This window comes from Plectropomus leopardus, chromosome 15, assembly GCF_008729295.1.
Source record: "Plectropomus leopardus isolate mb chromosome 15, YSFRI_Pleo_2.0, whole genome shotgun sequence".
Lineage (NCBI taxonomy): Eukaryota > Metazoa > Chordata > Actinopteri > Perciformes > Serranidae > Plectropomus > Plectropomus leopardus.
The window spans coordinates 23,638,722-23,656,957 of record NC_056477.1 but is presented as its reverse complement, the minus strand read 5'-3'; the positions used below and the strand labels follow the sequence as shown (position 1 = coordinate 23,656,957).

The 18,236-nt window shown below is 40.4% G+C and overlaps 1 protein-coding gene across 1 annotated transcript; it reads left to right on the top strand.

Moving 5' to 3' along the window:
- The first annotated feature begins 8,215 nt into the window (after positions 1-8,215).
- On the top strand, positions 8,216-16,807 carry mlh1 (mutL homolog 1, colon cancer, nonpolyposis type 2 (E. coli)). Its single transcript, XM_042502441.1, has 20 exons — positions 8,216-8,266; positions 8,355-8,471; positions 8,755-8,845; positions 9,764-9,862; positions 9,960-10,033; positions 10,111-10,183; positions 10,273-10,364; positions 10,464-10,506; positions 10,683-10,771; positions 10,884-10,996; positions 11,100-11,193; positions 11,292-11,445; positions 11,641-11,963; positions 13,782-13,921; positions 14,113-14,221; positions 14,304-14,367; positions 14,453-14,617; positions 14,727-14,819; positions 14,905-15,015; positions 16,285-16,807. Exons 2-20 carry the CDS (start codon positions 8,365-8,367, stop codon positions 16,438-16,440), a joined length of 2,190 nt encoding a protein of 729 aa, XP_042358375.1. The 5' UTR covers positions 8,216-8,266; positions 8,355-8,364; the 3' UTR covers positions 16,441-16,807.
- The last annotated feature ends 1,429 nt before the right edge of the window (positions 16,808-18,236 follow it).

Genomic DNA, 18,236 nt, shown 5'->3' with positions numbered 1-18,236 from the left:
ACACAACAATAACACACCTAATAGTGATAACAGTTGGTGGAGGAAGATGAATGTATAATTAGATTTAATCCTTGTAGATTAAGGTACTCTTTGGTAACCGGAGTTACTGGAAACAGTGAAAAAACAGGTTATGTCTTAGTAAGATGTGCCGTGTTTTTAGTTTTGCTTATTTATTACTCTGCCATGAAGTAATGACACCATAAGGACCATAGACTCTGTCCCATTTATCTATACAAGGATAGTCATGATTGTAAGGGGGCATTGCTAGCCAAAAATGATCAGATCAGTTATACAAAAAGCAAACACGATACCCAAAAGTTGCAAACAAAACAGCATTTAAAATGGGAATTGAATCAGACAAAGACAGTAAAAGAGTGTATTGTGGCTTAAATGCTGTACAGTAACAAAGAAAACCTCTTTATGTGTAAACCTCAAAGCTCCTCATGTGATGAGAATGTCAACAAACAATGGAGGCACTGGGTGAGGATGATTATTATAAAAAGACTAACTGGCCCTCCTTTGAAGAAGGCGCAGTCTAAAAACACAAATAAAACAGCGGAGCCACACAAGGTGGCCTGCGGGAAAAGGCTTCTGCCAACATGCTACCAGCGTTTATTCTTTTGTTTCTTTTCATGGTTCATTAACCATTTCTTTTGCACCATTACAACATTATCCACAGACTGAATTGATGATACCTCATCAGACAGGATGCTATGTATCTTTCCTGCATGGTTTAATGAGAGTGCTCATGTGGAAACCTTTGAAGTCAGAGGAAGGCCATCGGTATTTCCAAGATAGGGCCTTGTACATGTTTTGTTAAACCCTGAAAGGAGAGAGAACCAAAAGCAGTGATTTCTCCTTTCATGGTTGCTCCGCACTGAGACCTAAAATAGCCCCGGCAGGATGAAATCTGATGACTAAAAGTAAAGGAAGTGATGCAATGTAGCTCCTCAAGTGAAGACTTGAGGACAATCCCTCATTGTGTGTATCAGGAAACACCCAAGGCACACAGAGGAGCAGTTTGAATTGTAACATCAAATTTAATGATCACTGCGTTAGATAGATAGTTGCTGCACTACATACCAAAGGGCAGCATTCCCTGCGCTGTTTTAAACCATGGTAACTCTACATTTGGTGTCCTGCCTTTTGGTTTTGTGACTGACAGCTTTGATTATGAAATGTGAACTTGCCCAATCACTGAATCATAGCCGGATTCCTCCCCCATCATAAAACATCTCCAGGAATGTATAAATCAAACACACAGAGTGTGACTCGTATAATTTACCTGCTAGCACATGGAAATGACCACTATTGTAGAAGGTGAACAAAGACGTGGTATTCCTTGTGGTACACATGGTAGACAGCAGAGTAGATTAGATTATACTGATAACTGTCCACACAGAGGCCTGTGGAGTAAGTGTGGCTATAGTTTATAATGTTGGGCAAAGTCATATACAGCTGGGGTCAGATTTCTGACATTTTACTATAAACAGCTGAGGGCTGCACTTCCATTATACCACATGTACTGTAACAAATACAACAGAGAACCCCAGTAAAGAGTACTAAAACACAGAGATACATTAGCACTGCCTGAGAGGCTTGGGATTCAATTACCAGTGGTGTAGTTGAGGGTATATATGGGTATACAGGTTATACCCACCTCTTTTTCTGGCTGTTTACAGTATACCTACCTATCAGCCCAAAAGCCATTGGGATATATAGGAGAATTTCCCTTCTTCCTTCTTGGTAAAACTTCCATCTACCTTATAATACACCCACTTCATCAACTACCACTACACAACTGTCAATGATCCTTCGCTGTATGAGCTCAGACCCCATAAACTACAAGCAAAACAGAGAAACTCCCATTTATCCACTGAAAAGAGGTCAGTAGATAACATACTGTTGTGAAATATTAAACAGTATACCATAGCTGGTTGTGTGAGAATGACCTTTAAACTTTTGGCTTAGGTGGATGAATGATAACACAAAGTAATTCACACGAGCGGAAACAGGAATAATTGTCTGACGTCATCGCAATAGCTTACAACATAATGACTAAATGGTTAACTTAAAAGCATAACTTCAATTGGAGGGTGGGGTTGGACATGTGTCGGCAGGTTGTTTTTAATGTGGGCCCTCGCATGCCTAAACAAGAGGCCAAAAGGATGGTTTAAAGCCATGCTAAATGCATGACTGTAGGGATGGATATGTCTTTGGTCCAGATTGCAATATCTTGACTGCAATTGGATAGATTGCAATTAAAGTTTGTACAGACACTTATGAACCCTTAGAGAATAGTTTATGCTAAAATGAGGTTAAAATTCGTTATTTTGAAATAAAATATCTCAACAACAATTGGATGGATGACCAATACATTGATACCCACATTCATATCCCACATTCATCAGGATGAATTCCCAGCAGATGACCAACACCATTAGACGTTGATTTTGGGTTTGATTTAGGTTGTGATGTCGGATGACCAAAATTTTGTGTTGTCCATGCCAACTTCAATTTGACATAGAATACTGACGACAGATGATGTTGGTATTTTGTCTGCTTTAACTTTCGTCCTTATGTCATCAAAATCCAACATATTCTACACATCTCATATTATCTTGACATAGAATAACAACATTTAGTTGTAAGTTGTGAGGAAACCCAACATATTCAAAATGTCATAATGTTAATGTCCACACAGCATAAAATCTAACATCATTACATGCATGCAAACAGGATAAACTGAGATGATGGTAAATGTTTACAGTATACCTACCTATGATAGTACAGCCTCTACCAGAGATAAGTGACTCTGTATCTTTATATCTATCAATTTTCAAGTTTTAAACATGTAATATTTGTATCTTTGGGCAAGAAGAACCACGCGAACAGCTGCCGTTACAGTAATTTTATTCTGCATTACCTCCCCTTTTTTTAAAGTTCACCATGGAAAGTGTGTGTTCGTCTTTTGTTTAGAACGTCTCAAGGCATCTGTTGTGCTGATAAGGAGCGAACATGAGGAGGAACAGGGGGGATAAACAAAGGAAAAAGGAAGAGCAACATCTGCAGAATCCATTTCTAGATGCATCATCCGATGGAGGAAGTCTTGGCAGTTGCAGAGAGGTGAGATAATGCTTTCCTACAGAGATGATGAAGGCGGAATCATGAGAATGATGAATTAGCACAAATGAGCTCAAGTCACTTCACTTGGAGACACAATCACACAATCCCCCAGTGATTCAGATGAGATGATATGATTCTTGGGCATTAAAAAGTAGAGGAGAACTCATCTAATTCGATTTTTAGATTAGTAACCAGTGTGTGAGGGACCACCCTTATCACTAGAGGACGGACAGGCCCCACTATATTTGTCACTTGGAGAGTCCGTGACAGATTCCACAGATGGTTGCTGGTCCCGCGTTTTATGTTGCTGAGAGATAAGCTACTGTACACCTTTCAGCCTCGCTGTCATTTGTCTCCATGGCAATCATCACTCTACAGCTTTGTCAGAGGAGGGTGGGGGTGTCCAGCCAGGAGACATAAACACACATGTGAGACAAAAACCACAGCGGTGGAAACAACAGGCCTCTGTCAGTGTGGAATGTATAGAAACCAGCAGCGTGGAGGTGCGGAGTAGCTCTAGGTCATATTTAAGATAAGGTGCATTTGAGTGAATAACTCTATTTTAACGGAGGAAAGATTTGGAGGCCATGTTGGGGCAACTGCTGACCTCCTTCCACAAAATAGGTGTGCTACTGAGCAGCAGGTGTGCATTTGTATCTGATTTGACTGTCACTATGCTTGTTGACAGTGTTTGTGTATTTAGAGAGTGCATACTGCTGTGTATCTATACATTATTTCAAGATCTGAAAGAGTTAGAATCTATTTTTTGAGATTCCTTTTCAGTCACATTTATTATGGTTCCTCTGTCGGGTGTATGTACTCTATGCATGTACCTTCAGGTATGAGTGCCATCACATTTGCATGCCTGCCTGTGTGTGCCTGTCATTGCGTGTGTGGCAGGTCGTGACAGGAGTGGCAGTGGCTGCTCTTTGAAACAGTTGTAATCTGAGTTTCAGTAAACGGAGAACAAAAAACGCTAGAAGAGCAGGAGCAAGAGAAAAATGACCGACCTGTAAGATACACAGCCAGTTCTGACCCCACCCAGGCTCTTGTTGACAGTTTCATCCTTTCAGAGAGTAAATTTACTCAGTCTAAATGCAGAATGGCCTCCTACAGTACACTGATGTCATAACTGCTGCCTGACAAAAAGATGAAAAACAGGGAAGTGTGCTTTACATTCTGCAGTGTTGTCTTCCTTTCGTCGCTACTTTCTTTCCAGTTCTATTGTATTGTATCCTGCAGCACATCCTGCAGCTACAGCACAAAACTGGAATGTCCTGCATTGAGTCAGGGACATGTGTCTCAGGATAGACATCATATCCCCCCCCCGAAACATCCAGTACTTTTACTCAAGTACTGTACTTAAGTACAAATTCAAGATATTTATACTCTACTTGAGTATTTTCTTTTTATGCCACTCTATACTTTTACTACATTTCAGAGGGAAACATTGTACTTTTACTTCCCTACATTTACCTGAACATTTTAATTACTTTACAGATAAAGATTCGTGCAAAACATTGAAAGAGTTTAGAAAATATGTTTTGTTATTGATTAAATTACCAAAGAGTTTATACAAGTACCACTGCAATGATCAGTTGATCAGATTAATCAATCAGTTATTTTGATAAACATGTTAAGTGTTTTTTCAGTTTCTTTTAAATATAATTTTGAGTTTGAGTTTTTTATTATTTAAAAAAAATGTTTTTTAATTTCTCTTTTTTTTAAAAATTGTTTTTAAATAATATATTTTTCTGCATTGAATACTTTCACCTTTAATACTTAAAATACTTTTTTTCCTGAACATATTTACTTCTAAGTAAAATTTTCAAAGCAGGACTTTTACTTGTGATCTGAATACTTTCTCCGCCACTGGATACATCACAGATGCAAAGACAACACAACGGACATTTTCCCTCGGCCTAAAGCGAGAGGTGGAGCGAAAACATGATCTGTGCCAAAGTGATATAGCACACATCTGGATTTAATGATTGCATAGTTCATGTAGAACACCATGCTTGACATCATAGTGATGTCACTCCTATATTTTTGGGAGAACCCAGGATTTCAGCTGCAGAAAGCACAAAGTAGGACATGAATTTATCAAATAAGAGTCACATTTCTGTCATTTGTTTGTCAGTTCCAAACCAACTTCCTATCATACTTGCAGTAACCTTTCGGGTTGTGCCAGTGTGTTTTTATGACCTGTGTTTGTGTCTGTCTGTGGTTAACTGGTTCGTGCCAATGAAATCATCTCGGTTAAAGCTCATAGAGCTGCACAACAAACTGCAGAACTGCCAAGTTAGCTCTCGGGGCTTCCTCGTATAGACTTAAACTTTTGCAGAAATCTATTATCGGTTACAAAGAAACACCCAGTTTTACAGCAGAGCCTCCCTTGTTCAGATGCTGTCCTGGAATGTGGTGGGATTTGCAAGATCCAAAAGGATAACAGGTCAGACGCATAATGTTACGGCATGAGAGAGTGAACTCAGTCTGTTTCTCACCCCGAGTTTCAAACACAAACTTCAAAATAAGCCTCATAAAGATTGAATAAAATTCAATTTTGTTCGTCGGCTGCATTTAATTCATACTTGGCTGTAGGTAGGTGCAACATCTGTCTGCTACAGAGACCCTTTCTGCTGACATGGAGCCTGAAAAATAGATTTTGAAAGGGCACGGCTAGATAAATAGACAGTGGGCTTCTGGGCACAGATGTGCAGAAGGCACCACTTCTCGTATAGTCCATCGTGGCAAGAAATGGATGTAGTTTTGCTCCTTGTGTCTCTTTGTAGTCATATTGTGTGTCTTTAAGGTCATGTTGTGTCTTTTTGGTTAATTTGTTTCTCTTTGTAGTTATTTTTTGTCTTTTGGTTATTATTTGCTTGTTTTGTGTCTCTTTTAGTTAATTTAGCTTTTTTTTCATGTTGTGCCTCTTATGTCCTTTTGCTTTCCTTTTGTAGTTATTTTGTGTCTCATTGCAGTTCCTCTGCATGTTTTTGTGGTCTTTTTGTGTCTATTTTTGGTCATTTTGGATGTCTTCCTGGTCAGTATGTATTAATTTGAGTGACAATTTGCAGGTAAAGGCCAGGGGGCCCCTGACACTTTGGGCCTCTGGGCGTGTGTCCAGTAGGTCCGTTCAGTGATACATCCATGTCCAACAGGTAATCAGATTAGAGGCTATTGTGACTGAAACTTTACTTTTTATCCTATCAATCTCTTTTCCTACAAATCTACCAGAATGTTACTATGTATGAAGGACTATGGGATTAAATGTAAAGTAAAAGTAAATCTCCTTATTTTTTTCCTCAAATATACATTATAAATGCCCGTATTCTTTTCAGTTTCATTCTTAAATCCAGCACAAAAATTTAAAATGTAGGATTGAGTTTTATATATCGACTGGTACAAACTCAATCTACATTTATGTTTTATCACCTGACCTCATTTCATTTGTTTCTCTCATGCAGGTATTTGAGGATAGTGTGTTCAGGTTGGACTGCATTGAGAATTTCTCCCTGGTCATGACATCTGAACAGCGCCACTCCCCGGATGGCCTACTCGCAGCATTTCATTCTGCTGAGGTCACTCTGCTTGAGGCTGAACTTCAGCAGCCTAGCAACATAATTTTGGCAGCTACTGTAACAATCACAGAGGCTTAGTAGAGCATAGATCAGGTTTATTTTTTTAAAAACACCATCATAAAATATCTCTGAGAACATTTGTATTTTTGCAGATTTTGAGGAACCACAGTTCTGCTGACCCCTGTGAAAGACTCGACTCTGAGGAATGCAGACACATGCATGGTCAGGCCAACTATGTACTACTAGGATAACAGTGAATCTCATATAAGTAAATGTCCTGAGACGTGCAATGCAGAAATACATAACAGTTTAACTAATAATATCTGGATTTTTCTTTGACAATTAAAAAAGTTTTTCGTGTTAAAGATTTAATTTTGGTGGGTTTTTCTTCCCCTTTTGAAGACAATAAACGATGACAATTTGCTATGATGGGTTACATTTTCTGTTGAGAGCGAATCTCTTTAACAAACAATTGGTTTGGTTGGAATCTATCGATTATCAGACCTGGAATTTGGACTTTTCATTGTGTAGATATTATGCACTAAATTCTTCAGTAGTTCCTAATTGAAAGAGACAATAAAACATTGATTATAGCTGGACAAAGATTTCATTGTGCCACATGCGCGCACACACACACACACACACACACACACACACACACACACACACACACACACACACACACACACACACACACACTAATTTTGTAATTGTCAGCAGCATAGTTGTCAGAGCAAGTATTGATCTGACCTCTAACCTTATGACAGTCTAAGCAAAAGATACCTTCCCCAGGGGCACAATTGACTTTATCTCATTGCTTTACAGTGTGGCAGACAGATCAAAAGAAAGGAAACTTAAGTGATAAAATAAGTTGTGCTATAAGTAATGAAATTATATGAAGTAATATATTTATTTACTTGTTTTTTATAATTATACAGCAGAAATTGTATGCTTATGATTATAAACTATATTATGCTTTATTATTATCATGTACTCATAAAGATGCATATAGACGATATAAATTACGTTTTATTCCTTTTGCTTTTTTTGCAAACAGTGTGATAACAAGTGGAAAGATATTCTAAATGTCTCAAAGAAAAAGCATTATTATTCCATTGTTATGAGGCGCTGTGCATCTGTCAGATTCACACCGTTACAAAATATTAACTGCAGAAGAAGACTTTCAGCGAATGACGTCCACCAGCAGGACACGGGCCCCGCCCCCACTCTGTCCGCGCGCAGTGTCATCAAAGATTGTGTATAATTGAGAAGATGAATCACTTCATTGTGAGAAAAAGGTGGCTAAGATAACACTGTTTTATCAATAACCACCAACAACAGCATTACATATAATTTAAACTTTTCCATCTTTTTTTGTGGGGAAGTGAAACGATTTAACTCTTAATAATGTCCGTTCAATGGTTGAGCGGATGACACAATGACTTAGCTGTGATCTGACATTTTCAGGAGGAGTGAGACCTCTAGCTTTTTTATCTACTCTGTGGTCCTGTGTATGCACGTTACACACGCTGATTCTTGTACGAGTTGTTATGCTACATGTAAGCCTAAATATAAACATTTCTATTATGTAAGTGTGCTTACAGGTATTACCTAATATTTAATTGACCTCGACCTTTCAATAAGCAGCAGTGTAAACATGGCGGGAGTCATCCGGAGGCTGGACGAGACGGTTGTCAACCGGATAGCAGCAGGAGAAGTTATCCAGCGTCCTGCCAACGCCGTCAAAGAAATGATTGAAAACTGGTAACTGACTCGCTATATTTTATAATGTTACTTTTTACAGTGTGGCCTACTGTTATGAGTTTAATTTGTGGCTTTAATAACCTGCAGTAGGACCAACTGAAGTGACAAAATATGGCAGGAGCCACCGTTGTTTACATCACGTTTGTGGCAAAGCAGCTTATCAACACCTGTAACGTTAACACACTAACAGTCCTGTGATACTGCCCACTGACCGCGCCCTGCTGCTTAAAAAGCTGACATATGACTGTATGATAACTAGAACATGTATCTTACATTGTTACAGTTTGGATGCCAAATCCACCAACATCCAGGTGACGGTGAAAGACGGCGGACTGAAGCTCCTTCAGATTCAGGACAACGGCACCGGCATCAGGGTGGGTGACAGGGGCGTGCTCAGGGGGGCTCGGGGTGAACACCCGCCCCTTTTTGGGGGGAAATCGTATAAGTGTCTTTTTTAAAATTGGAACTCATGATATCCCAATGTAATAGCTATAAATCTGAACCAAAAATTAAGTCATAAGAAGGGGTGGGTGTCTTGTTGAAAAAAAATATGATACCAGTATCCATGCATTGGTACCAACAGAGTACGTCATTAGATATCTATGTTGTAGTATAGCCAAATATTGGAAACATTTTTGCGTTATCTTGGAACTCTGACCTGCCACTTTTGTCTAGTGCGCCCTACATCACCACAACACAAGCCCTTTGTACACAGAAACTGTGCTACAGGGCCACAACTAAGTCCCTTCCTCATGCTGCTTTTGCATTTTTACCCAGAACCCAACAGCAGAGGCATCATGCCACAACAGTGTGTGATTCTAGATAGCATGCCAACAGTGCGGAAGCAAAGGAGATGTAACGTATAATACAACTGTGTTGGCCCCTACTGTAAAATATAACATACACGTTAGGCAGTGCTTTGTGAACAATAACAATGAAAAAAGAGGTGATAATTATTTACTGTCTCTGTTATATGGAGGCCATCAGCTCGTTAGCTCGTGCTAACTGGGCTGATGGTGGTCAAGGTCCCAAGGTCCAAAAATGATGTTCAGATACTACTTGGTGCTAGGTTATTACTATTAAGGTACTGATTACCGGCCGTAGTCATTAAGGAAAGGAGGCCTTTTAAAGATGTTGTTTGTGCCCTCCGTAGTATCCAGTCTATGAGGGAGTGTGGTCCTTTCTGCACCCATTAGGTTAGATTTATTGTTTGGGAAAAATGTTGTCATTGCCACTATCTTTTAGTTGTGTGGTTTTCTCTGACCAATCTGTCTGTCTTACTGCCAAGGCAGAGAGAAGACATGGAAATCGTTTGTGAGAGGTTCACCACCAGCAAACTCCAGACTTTTGAGGACCTCTCAGCTATCGCAACCTATGGATTCAGAGGAGAGGTAGAGCTCTGCATCAGCAGCAGCCTCCAGACTGTTAAATGTTTTCATACATTTTGTTATGAGTATGTCACATTTGATGTTTTGCTCTTGTTTGCAGGCCCTTGCTAGTGTAAGCCATGTTGCCCATGTGACCATAACCACAAAGACAGCTGATGCCAAGTGCGCCTACAGGTAAGGTAACATCTATAGATAATTACAAATGTGTGAATAGGATGGCGGCGCTCTTGTGACGTATCGGTTCTCTGCAGAGCCAGCTACAGCGATGGCAAACTAAAAGGCCCTCCAAAACCATGTGCCGGCAACCAGGGAACACAGATCCTTGTGAGTTTGTTGAGCACATCCACCATTACAGAGTGAAGTTAATGGATGTTCAAAAAAAATCTCCAACAGCTTGTTTTCCCTGCCTGCAGGTGGAGGATCTTTTCTATAACGTGTCCACGAGGAGGAAAGCTTTGAAGAGCCCCAGTGATGAGTACTCCAGGATTGTAGAGGTGGTCAGCAGGTCTGTCATCTTGGCTTTAGTCCTTGTGTCTTGTGATTCTTGCTGTTTTGATGAACATCACTGTGTTTGACTAACTCACATATTGACATTATTTTGAAGGTACGCCATACACAATTCAGGAAAAAGTTTTTCTGTCAAAAAGGTGAGATGTGCTTTCTTTTCTTTTCTTTTATTTTTGGCTCTTTTTTTAAGCAAAAAAGATGGTTTCCCAGTAAAAAAATATTCTCCATTTCAATGCACTGACAAAAAAAACTCAAATAACGCTCCAAAAATGATTCTTGCTTAAAGGGCAATATTATTTATGCTCTGTTTTTCCAGCAAGGAGAGACTGTGGCAGATGTAAGGACTCTGCCCAACGCATCTGTAGTGGATAATATTCGAGGAGTGTTTGGCAACGCAGTCAGCAGGTATTAATCAACCAAGCATGGAAAAAAAAAATGCTTTGATGCTCTCTGCAGTCATGTCACCTGTTATCACCTTAACATTGTCTGCATGACCCACTTTGCGGTATGTTCACAGGGAGCTGATAGAAGTTGGTTGCGAGGATCAGAAGCTTGCTTTTAAGTTGAAAGGCTACATTTCTAACGCAAACTACTCTGTGAAGAAATGCATCCTGGTCCTCTTCATTAACCGTATGTATCACAGAAAAGCCACTAGAAATGTGGCTCACCAGTAAACATGATATAATCCTGTTAGTGTTCTGTTAAAGTGTGATTGTGATCTGTGACGTCTCAGATCGTCTGGTGGAGTCAAGCGCTTTGAAGAAAGCAATCGAGACGGTTTATGCCGCATACCTTCCCAAGAACACACACCCTTTTCTATACCTCAGGTGACATAACATGCATTTGTCTGTTGTTTTTTTTTTACAATGCATTCTATTATGGCTGAATTAATTCGATATTTACTGGGGATTTCTCATCACCACAGCTTGGAGATCGCCCCGCAGAATGTAGACGTGAATGTCCATCCCACAAAACATGAGGTGCATTTTTTGCACGAAGACAGCGTCATTGAGAGTGTTCAGAAGCACATCGAGAGCAAACTCCTTGGCTCCAACTCCTCACGCACATATTTCACTCAGGTATGATATGACTAGATCACTATCTCTTTAAATGTGCTGTCATTGTCACTGCAGAAAGAGATCTGATCTCTGTCTCTTGTTGTGCTAACATGTTTCCACTCCTCCCATTTGTGGGGCTCATATTTTTATCCTTTGAGGCACAAAAACTCCAAGTGCGAGGGTGTACGATGATGCATACACTGTGTGTTTGTGCAGACGTTGCTGCCAGGGCTGTCCGTCTCAGGTGGCATTGAGGTAAAGTCCACCAGTGCGTCAGCAGATTCAAGCGAGCGTGTCTACGCACATCAGATGGTGAGGACCGATTGTCGTGCACAGAAGCTGGATGCCTTCCTCCAGCCGAAAGAGAAGCCGCCTCCTAACACTGAAGCAGCTGGTCCCAGCAGCAAGGAGGCGGCGACCAAAACCGCCCAGCGTGAAGGTGTAGAGATGGACGAGATGGATGATGCAGACATGCTGGAGGCCTTGGCTGAGCAGGAGGCAGAGGTGCCAAAAGGCGACAAAGATAGCAACGATCAAAGGTAAAAAAAAGTGAATCATGCCTGTACTACACTGAGTGGGTCACTATATGTCCTCAGCAGAGCATTAAAGGCTGGAGGTCATCATGACTCATCCCAATCTCAGGATTCATTAGCTAGTGGTCAGACTACGATTTAGCCTGTGGAGGCAACGGCTAATATTTGGGAGGTTCTGATGTAGCCAGCAGGCTAAGACCTTTTCCTCAGTCTGCCAGCCACTGTCTACAGTCTGATTAGCAACCTGAGAATGGAGTTTGAGTTGAGAGATGATGTCTGTAACACGTAGCTTGCTAAAAAAGGTAACGAAAAGCTAAATTGTGTTCAGATGATAGTCGATCCTGAGATTGCATTTCAGCCAATGCATTTCCCCCCATAGACTGTGCACAATAATGGATGCAGCTGCTGTGACGGCAGACTTCTGTTTTGAAGCCTTGAGTTTGGCATTTCAGCCATTGCCATCTTGTTGTTTGGAGCCAGAAGTGACCATATTTGGACAAATGTTGAAATTAGCAATATTGACGAAAAACCACTTTATTGTACCAGGTTGTACAAATTTTCATGTCTGCTGTAAAGTTAAGCATTTTAATATGGGTGTCTCTGGGAATGACTCACTTCTGGAGCCAGCCTCAAGTGGCCATCATAGGAACTGCAGTTTTTGGCACTTTTGCACTGGTTTAATTTTTCCGCCCTCAGAGGCTGCGCCTGGTTATACCTCATTTGCTGTCCACCCAGACCCTTTGCCCGCATGCATACGAAGCCCGCCCAATTCTACTAAAGGGAAACCAGGATGCTTCCAATGCCAAAATCTTGTCCCCTCGTCTGCAGATTCTGCATTCATCTCTTTTTATAAAACTAAATTAACCCAGATGGAATTTCTGCAAGTCAGATCAGGACAGGATTTGATATGTGATTAATCCTCCAGTGTCAGCGAATCTGAATGACAGAGTTGAGTAAGACAGCAGGAAGAAAACTGCAATAATGAACATGCATCATCACTAATGACGTCATTTCTCTCTGGGCCAGTCTGTAACAAATATCATCTTGTGTTGACCTGCAGCAGATGTTTCATGAATTTGCATGTTGCAGTAGCTTAACATGGATCTGTATTTGTATTTTTTGGAAAGCATTGCTCACAGTAATGAACCCACACAGTATTATCACCTTTATTATTTTTTGGAGAGGGACTTTTTTAGCCTATTGTTTTTGTCTAGGCAAGCATTTACTCTTTAAGCCTCTCTATGCTCATTAATCCAGCTTTCTGCAGAAAGGTTTTGATAAACCCTGTGTGCACTACCTGCTGAGGTGAACAATGGCAAACATCCAGCAGCTTAAGACCTCAGATATTTCTCTCAGTAGGTGGTGGAAAACAAAAACAGCTAAAGAGAAGGGGAATACTTGAGTTCAGTCCATCAGATTGCCAGAACCACGACTCAAGACAAATGCTCATGTTTTCTGCAGAATGTTTGAATTTGCTGCTTCAACTTTATAAAAATGATCATTCAGCAAGTTTATATGCATCAAAATAATGGATTTCCTCTGCCCCCATGTGGCCGAAAAAGTAACTCACACAGCCTCATCTCATCAAGTTCTTGTTGCTTTCATTATGGCGAGACAAAAAAACATCTGATGCTCATTGAGTGTGTTATTAAATGTGTAAACATTTTCACAGGCTGTTAAGTCTTACAGTGTGTCCACAGGATGCTGGTGTGAGTTATTGTTTGAGAGTACAAGGGTCTGTAAACATGCAGAGTGTACTGTGTGCTGGAGATGTGACAGCAGTGTTTGTGTTTGTGTGTGTGTGTGTGTGTGTGTTTGAACCAGGAAGCGACCCAGGAAAGAGCAACAGCAGCTGGAGGGAGAGGACGAGGACCTGACGGCTGCAGCCACGCCCAAAAGACGGGTCATCAAACTGACTAGCATCAAAGAGCTCAGGGCTGAGATCACTGAGAACACACACACAGGTAAACAAAACGTGTGTCACCATCTGTTCCAGCTAATCTGTCGAGTTTTTTCATGAGTTACTCATGTTCCTCTTGTAAAGATCCCACCTCAGCTGTAGATATTTAAGCAAGTCTGCATGTCAACATTGATCAAATTTTTTTTTACTCTTTGGCACATTTTTCCTCTTTCTGGTGTGTTCATTTTTCTCCAGGTCTTCAAGAAATGCTGCAGAACCACTCATTCGTGGGCTGCGTTAACCCCCAGTGGACTCTGATCCAACATCACACCAAACTATACCTGCTCAACAGCACCAAACTCAGGTCAGAGACACACGAAACACGCACTGTGCAGTTCAACACTCGCTCTTTTATGCCGCATTTCACTCTTTGCTTTCTGCTGCAGCCAGGAGCTTTTCTACCAAATACTCATCTACGACTTTGGAAACTTTGGTGTACTAAGACTCTCTGTGAGTACAGTCTAGATAGTGAATGATTAAAGAAATACTGTGCAGGTTGTCTATTTTTCCTTTACGAGTAATTATGTGCATTCAGACCCCAGCTCCTCTGTATGACCTGGCCATGTTGGCTCTGGACTCAGAGGAGAGCGGCTGGACAGAAGAGGACGGTCCTAAAGAAGGCCTGGCTCAGTACATAGTGGACTTCCTGAAGAAGAAAACTGAGATGCTGGATGACTACTTCTCCGTGGAGATAGACCAGGTCAATAAATCTTTCAAAACTCCAAAATCTGAAGTCTCCAAGTTTATTTATGCTGACAAAACATGGCAGTTTGTTGTTATTATTACACATTTTGCTTTGTGCATTATAGGAGGGAAATCTAACAGGGCTGCCGTTACTGCTCGACAAGTACACCCCTGTCATGGAGGGTCTCCCAATGTTCATCCTGCGCCTGGCCACTGAGGTGACCTTCTCATAGATCGCTGCTCATTTATGACCAGATTCTTTAAAATGGTATCTGAAGGTTTTTTCTTTGTGGTGTTGTGCAGGTGAACTGGGACAATGAAAAGGAGTGCTTTAGAGACTTCAGTAAGGAGTGCAGCATGTTCTACTCCATCAGGAAACGCTACATCCTGGAGCCTGAGCCTGGAGAGGAGCAGGTATGAAGGAACCCCAGACTAGTGTTTAAAACAACACTAAAGTGCATGAAGCCTTTGAAAAGCATAATTCACCCAAATATCAAAAATACATATTTCTCCTCTTACCTGTAGTGCTGTTTATGCGCCATGATACGGTTGGCAGATTTAATTCAGTAGAAAAAAACAGTTCCCATATGAAACTGCTTGCAGCAACGTCTGTTTATTATCCTGAGGTTGAGTTAAAAAAAAAAAGAGGTTAGACTTTTTTTGTCACTAAGTCAAAACCAGGGCACACTGTTTCGCAAAAGTTAATAAAAGCCTTTAATAAATGGGCTTAACGCCTTTGTGTTTCAGCTCACAGTTTTCATCAGGGCACGTTAAAACAAGTGGCAGCTCACAGATATACCACGGCTGATGTCAGGTGTCAGGCAATCAGAGCAGCACTAGATAACTGTCACAGGTGCAATCAATGAAGTTAGTCTACAGACACTCAGGTCAACTCCGACAAAGCAGCAGATACATCACACAATCAGCAACATCAGATACAGGCTGCATAATTCCATGCAAAACATCAATACATAAATAAAAGTTTGTACAGGGTACATGAATGCTCAGTATAGCTTCACTGAAGCTCATCACCTGTAATGAGAAGAGCGATGACTAGGGAGTGTAAGGAGACTGTGGAGGGGCTCAGTTACATCACAACATGTATTTTTTTTTACAGATTTGGAATGCAGTGGGTACAGAGGCTGTGGGGGTGTCTGTGTCTATGAATTTGCTGGTCTTGAGCACACTGCTGCTTTGTTGGAGTTGACCTGAGTGTGTGTGGACTCACTTTATTGATTGCACCTGTGACAATTATCGAGTGCTGCTCTGGTTGCCTGACACAAGAAGACTTTAAGATTCAACACCAAAGCACCAAGCCCATTTATTTAAGTGTTTTTTACTTTTGTAAAACAGTGTGGCTTGGATTTTTTTGGTTTTGGCTTATTTATAAAAAAAAAACAAGAGGTCTAACCTCTCCCTCTTTTTTTTTTTAGTCATTTTTGTTCTTGCATCCGAAGAGCACCTGTTTTTGAAACCTTTTTAAATAAGCATTGTTTTTGGCACTTTTGGCAACTGATGTCTAAACAGTCTGGGCTGTTTAAATAGCACTACAGGTTAAAGGAAACATGTATTTTGTAATTTTGGGGTGAACTGTCCCTTTAACTTTTGACTTCCACTGCTTCACAATAACATTAATGACAAACAACTGAATAAATAAAAGTGTGACGATCATGTTTGTTTGAGGATGCTGAGGTGAACTCGTGGCGTTGGAAAGTTGAGCACGTCATCTTCAAAGCCTTCCGAACCCTTTTGAGTCCTCCGAAGAGCTTCAGCGAGGACGGCACCGTGCTGCAGATCGCCAACTTACCTGATCTCTATAAAGTGTTTGAAAGGTGCTAAATCTGGAAATCAAATCAACCACACATGCTGCTCTTTTATACTTGATGTATGATTTGTTCTGTAAATAAATACTTTGTATGAGACCAGGCGTTTAACATTTGTTTTTACGAGTGAAAAACCATATTCCATGAGGTCACAGGAAACCCTTGTTCTGAATAGCCTATTTAAATGTGCCAAGGCTACACATGGTTTTCTAAAAGTAAGACTTGGGACACGCAGCCAGGAAAAATAGAATCAGGTCACGAGTCCCATAACGACACCTAAAATGTGCCAGCACACAAGCTTGACTTTTATTACAGCTACATTTTCCACGTCAGCCTGAGAGACAGTGTGGAGGGATCAGAGCTCAGTGTGAAGGAGATTAACACCGCCACTGATGTTTCTCAGTACCTGGTGGACAATTAAGAGTCTGCAACACGCTAAAAGCATGGAAAATGTAATAAGTGAAGGAAACATTCAAACTATTTCTATGACTTATGCCATAGCAGCTGTGCATCTTTTCATCCCAGTCACTTAATCTCACTCGAGCTAAAACCTGAGTTGAAAATAAAAAAGCAAAGTCTAAATTTAAAACAACCAATGAGCCTCATCTCTTCCTTCACTGATTCAAAACTGCTACAAAACATGTGAGATGTAATACTCATACATGCACAGTATGTGTATAGGAAACATTGATTACATATTAACAGAGGCGGGACCAAGTCTTTGCACTCTAGTCTCTTTGAGAGACTCTTTCAAGTCTCAAACAAGTCATAATGTGCTCTCCACCAAATGTAATGCCATTTTAACAGTCATAATATGCTGATTTAATCATAAATGCTCTTTCAATTTCTACTTATTTCTTAAAACAAGTTTGTTGTGCCTGTCTATTTTTGACTTTCACTGTAATTTGATTTTTGCGTACTCTTTGTGCCTGAAAAAAAAGAAGTACTTTAAACCTTCCTCCAAGCCCAAAATAGTATAACATTTATAACGTGTGCCAATATTCAATTAATGTTCTTTTAATTTCAGAATCAACTATCATTAATGCTTTTCATTCCCAGTAAGTTGTCACTTTATTCTCTAAATACACTTTGAACCATTTCAGCAGCAACCAATTAAGCTGAGAGAGAAGCATGAAGACCAAACGTCTTGTCATGAGTGCCACATGTAAAAAAAAAACAATATATATATATGTATCGTTGGTGTCAGGTGTCAAGCGTTAATGATAGCTGATTCTGAAATTAAAAGGACACTAATTGAATATTGGCACACTTTATAAATGTTATAATATTTTGGGCTTGGAGGAAGGTATTAAGTATTAAGTAAAAGGTTCAAGTCTAAGTAAAGTCATGAGTCACTTGTGTTCAAGTCCAAGTCAAGTTGCGAGTCTTTTTTGATTTTATTAGCCAAGTCTAAAGTCACCGAATTTGTGCTCGAGTCCGCCTCGAGTCCAAATCATGTGACCTCAACTGCATTATGAAAAGGAAAGATCCAGATTGCATCCCCAGTTCTGTAAATTACACATTTATTTTCAAGAAATCTTTTAAATATCTGAAAATTTTCAATGAAACTGCAGCAGACACAGTTGGTTCTACATATTTTCAAATAATGACTGCACCTTTTTAAATACATCATTCTGTACCTTGTTAAAACGATTACTGTTTCATCGCGCGGTGTGGACACTCGCCCCCCCCCCCCCCCCGTCTCCTAGTGTGAAAAGGCACTTCACTGTGTGAGGGGGAGGTGGGGAGGGGGGGGGCCGGAGCAGCCGTGAGGGGTGAATAGTTTAAAAACATCATTTTTTTACTTCATTC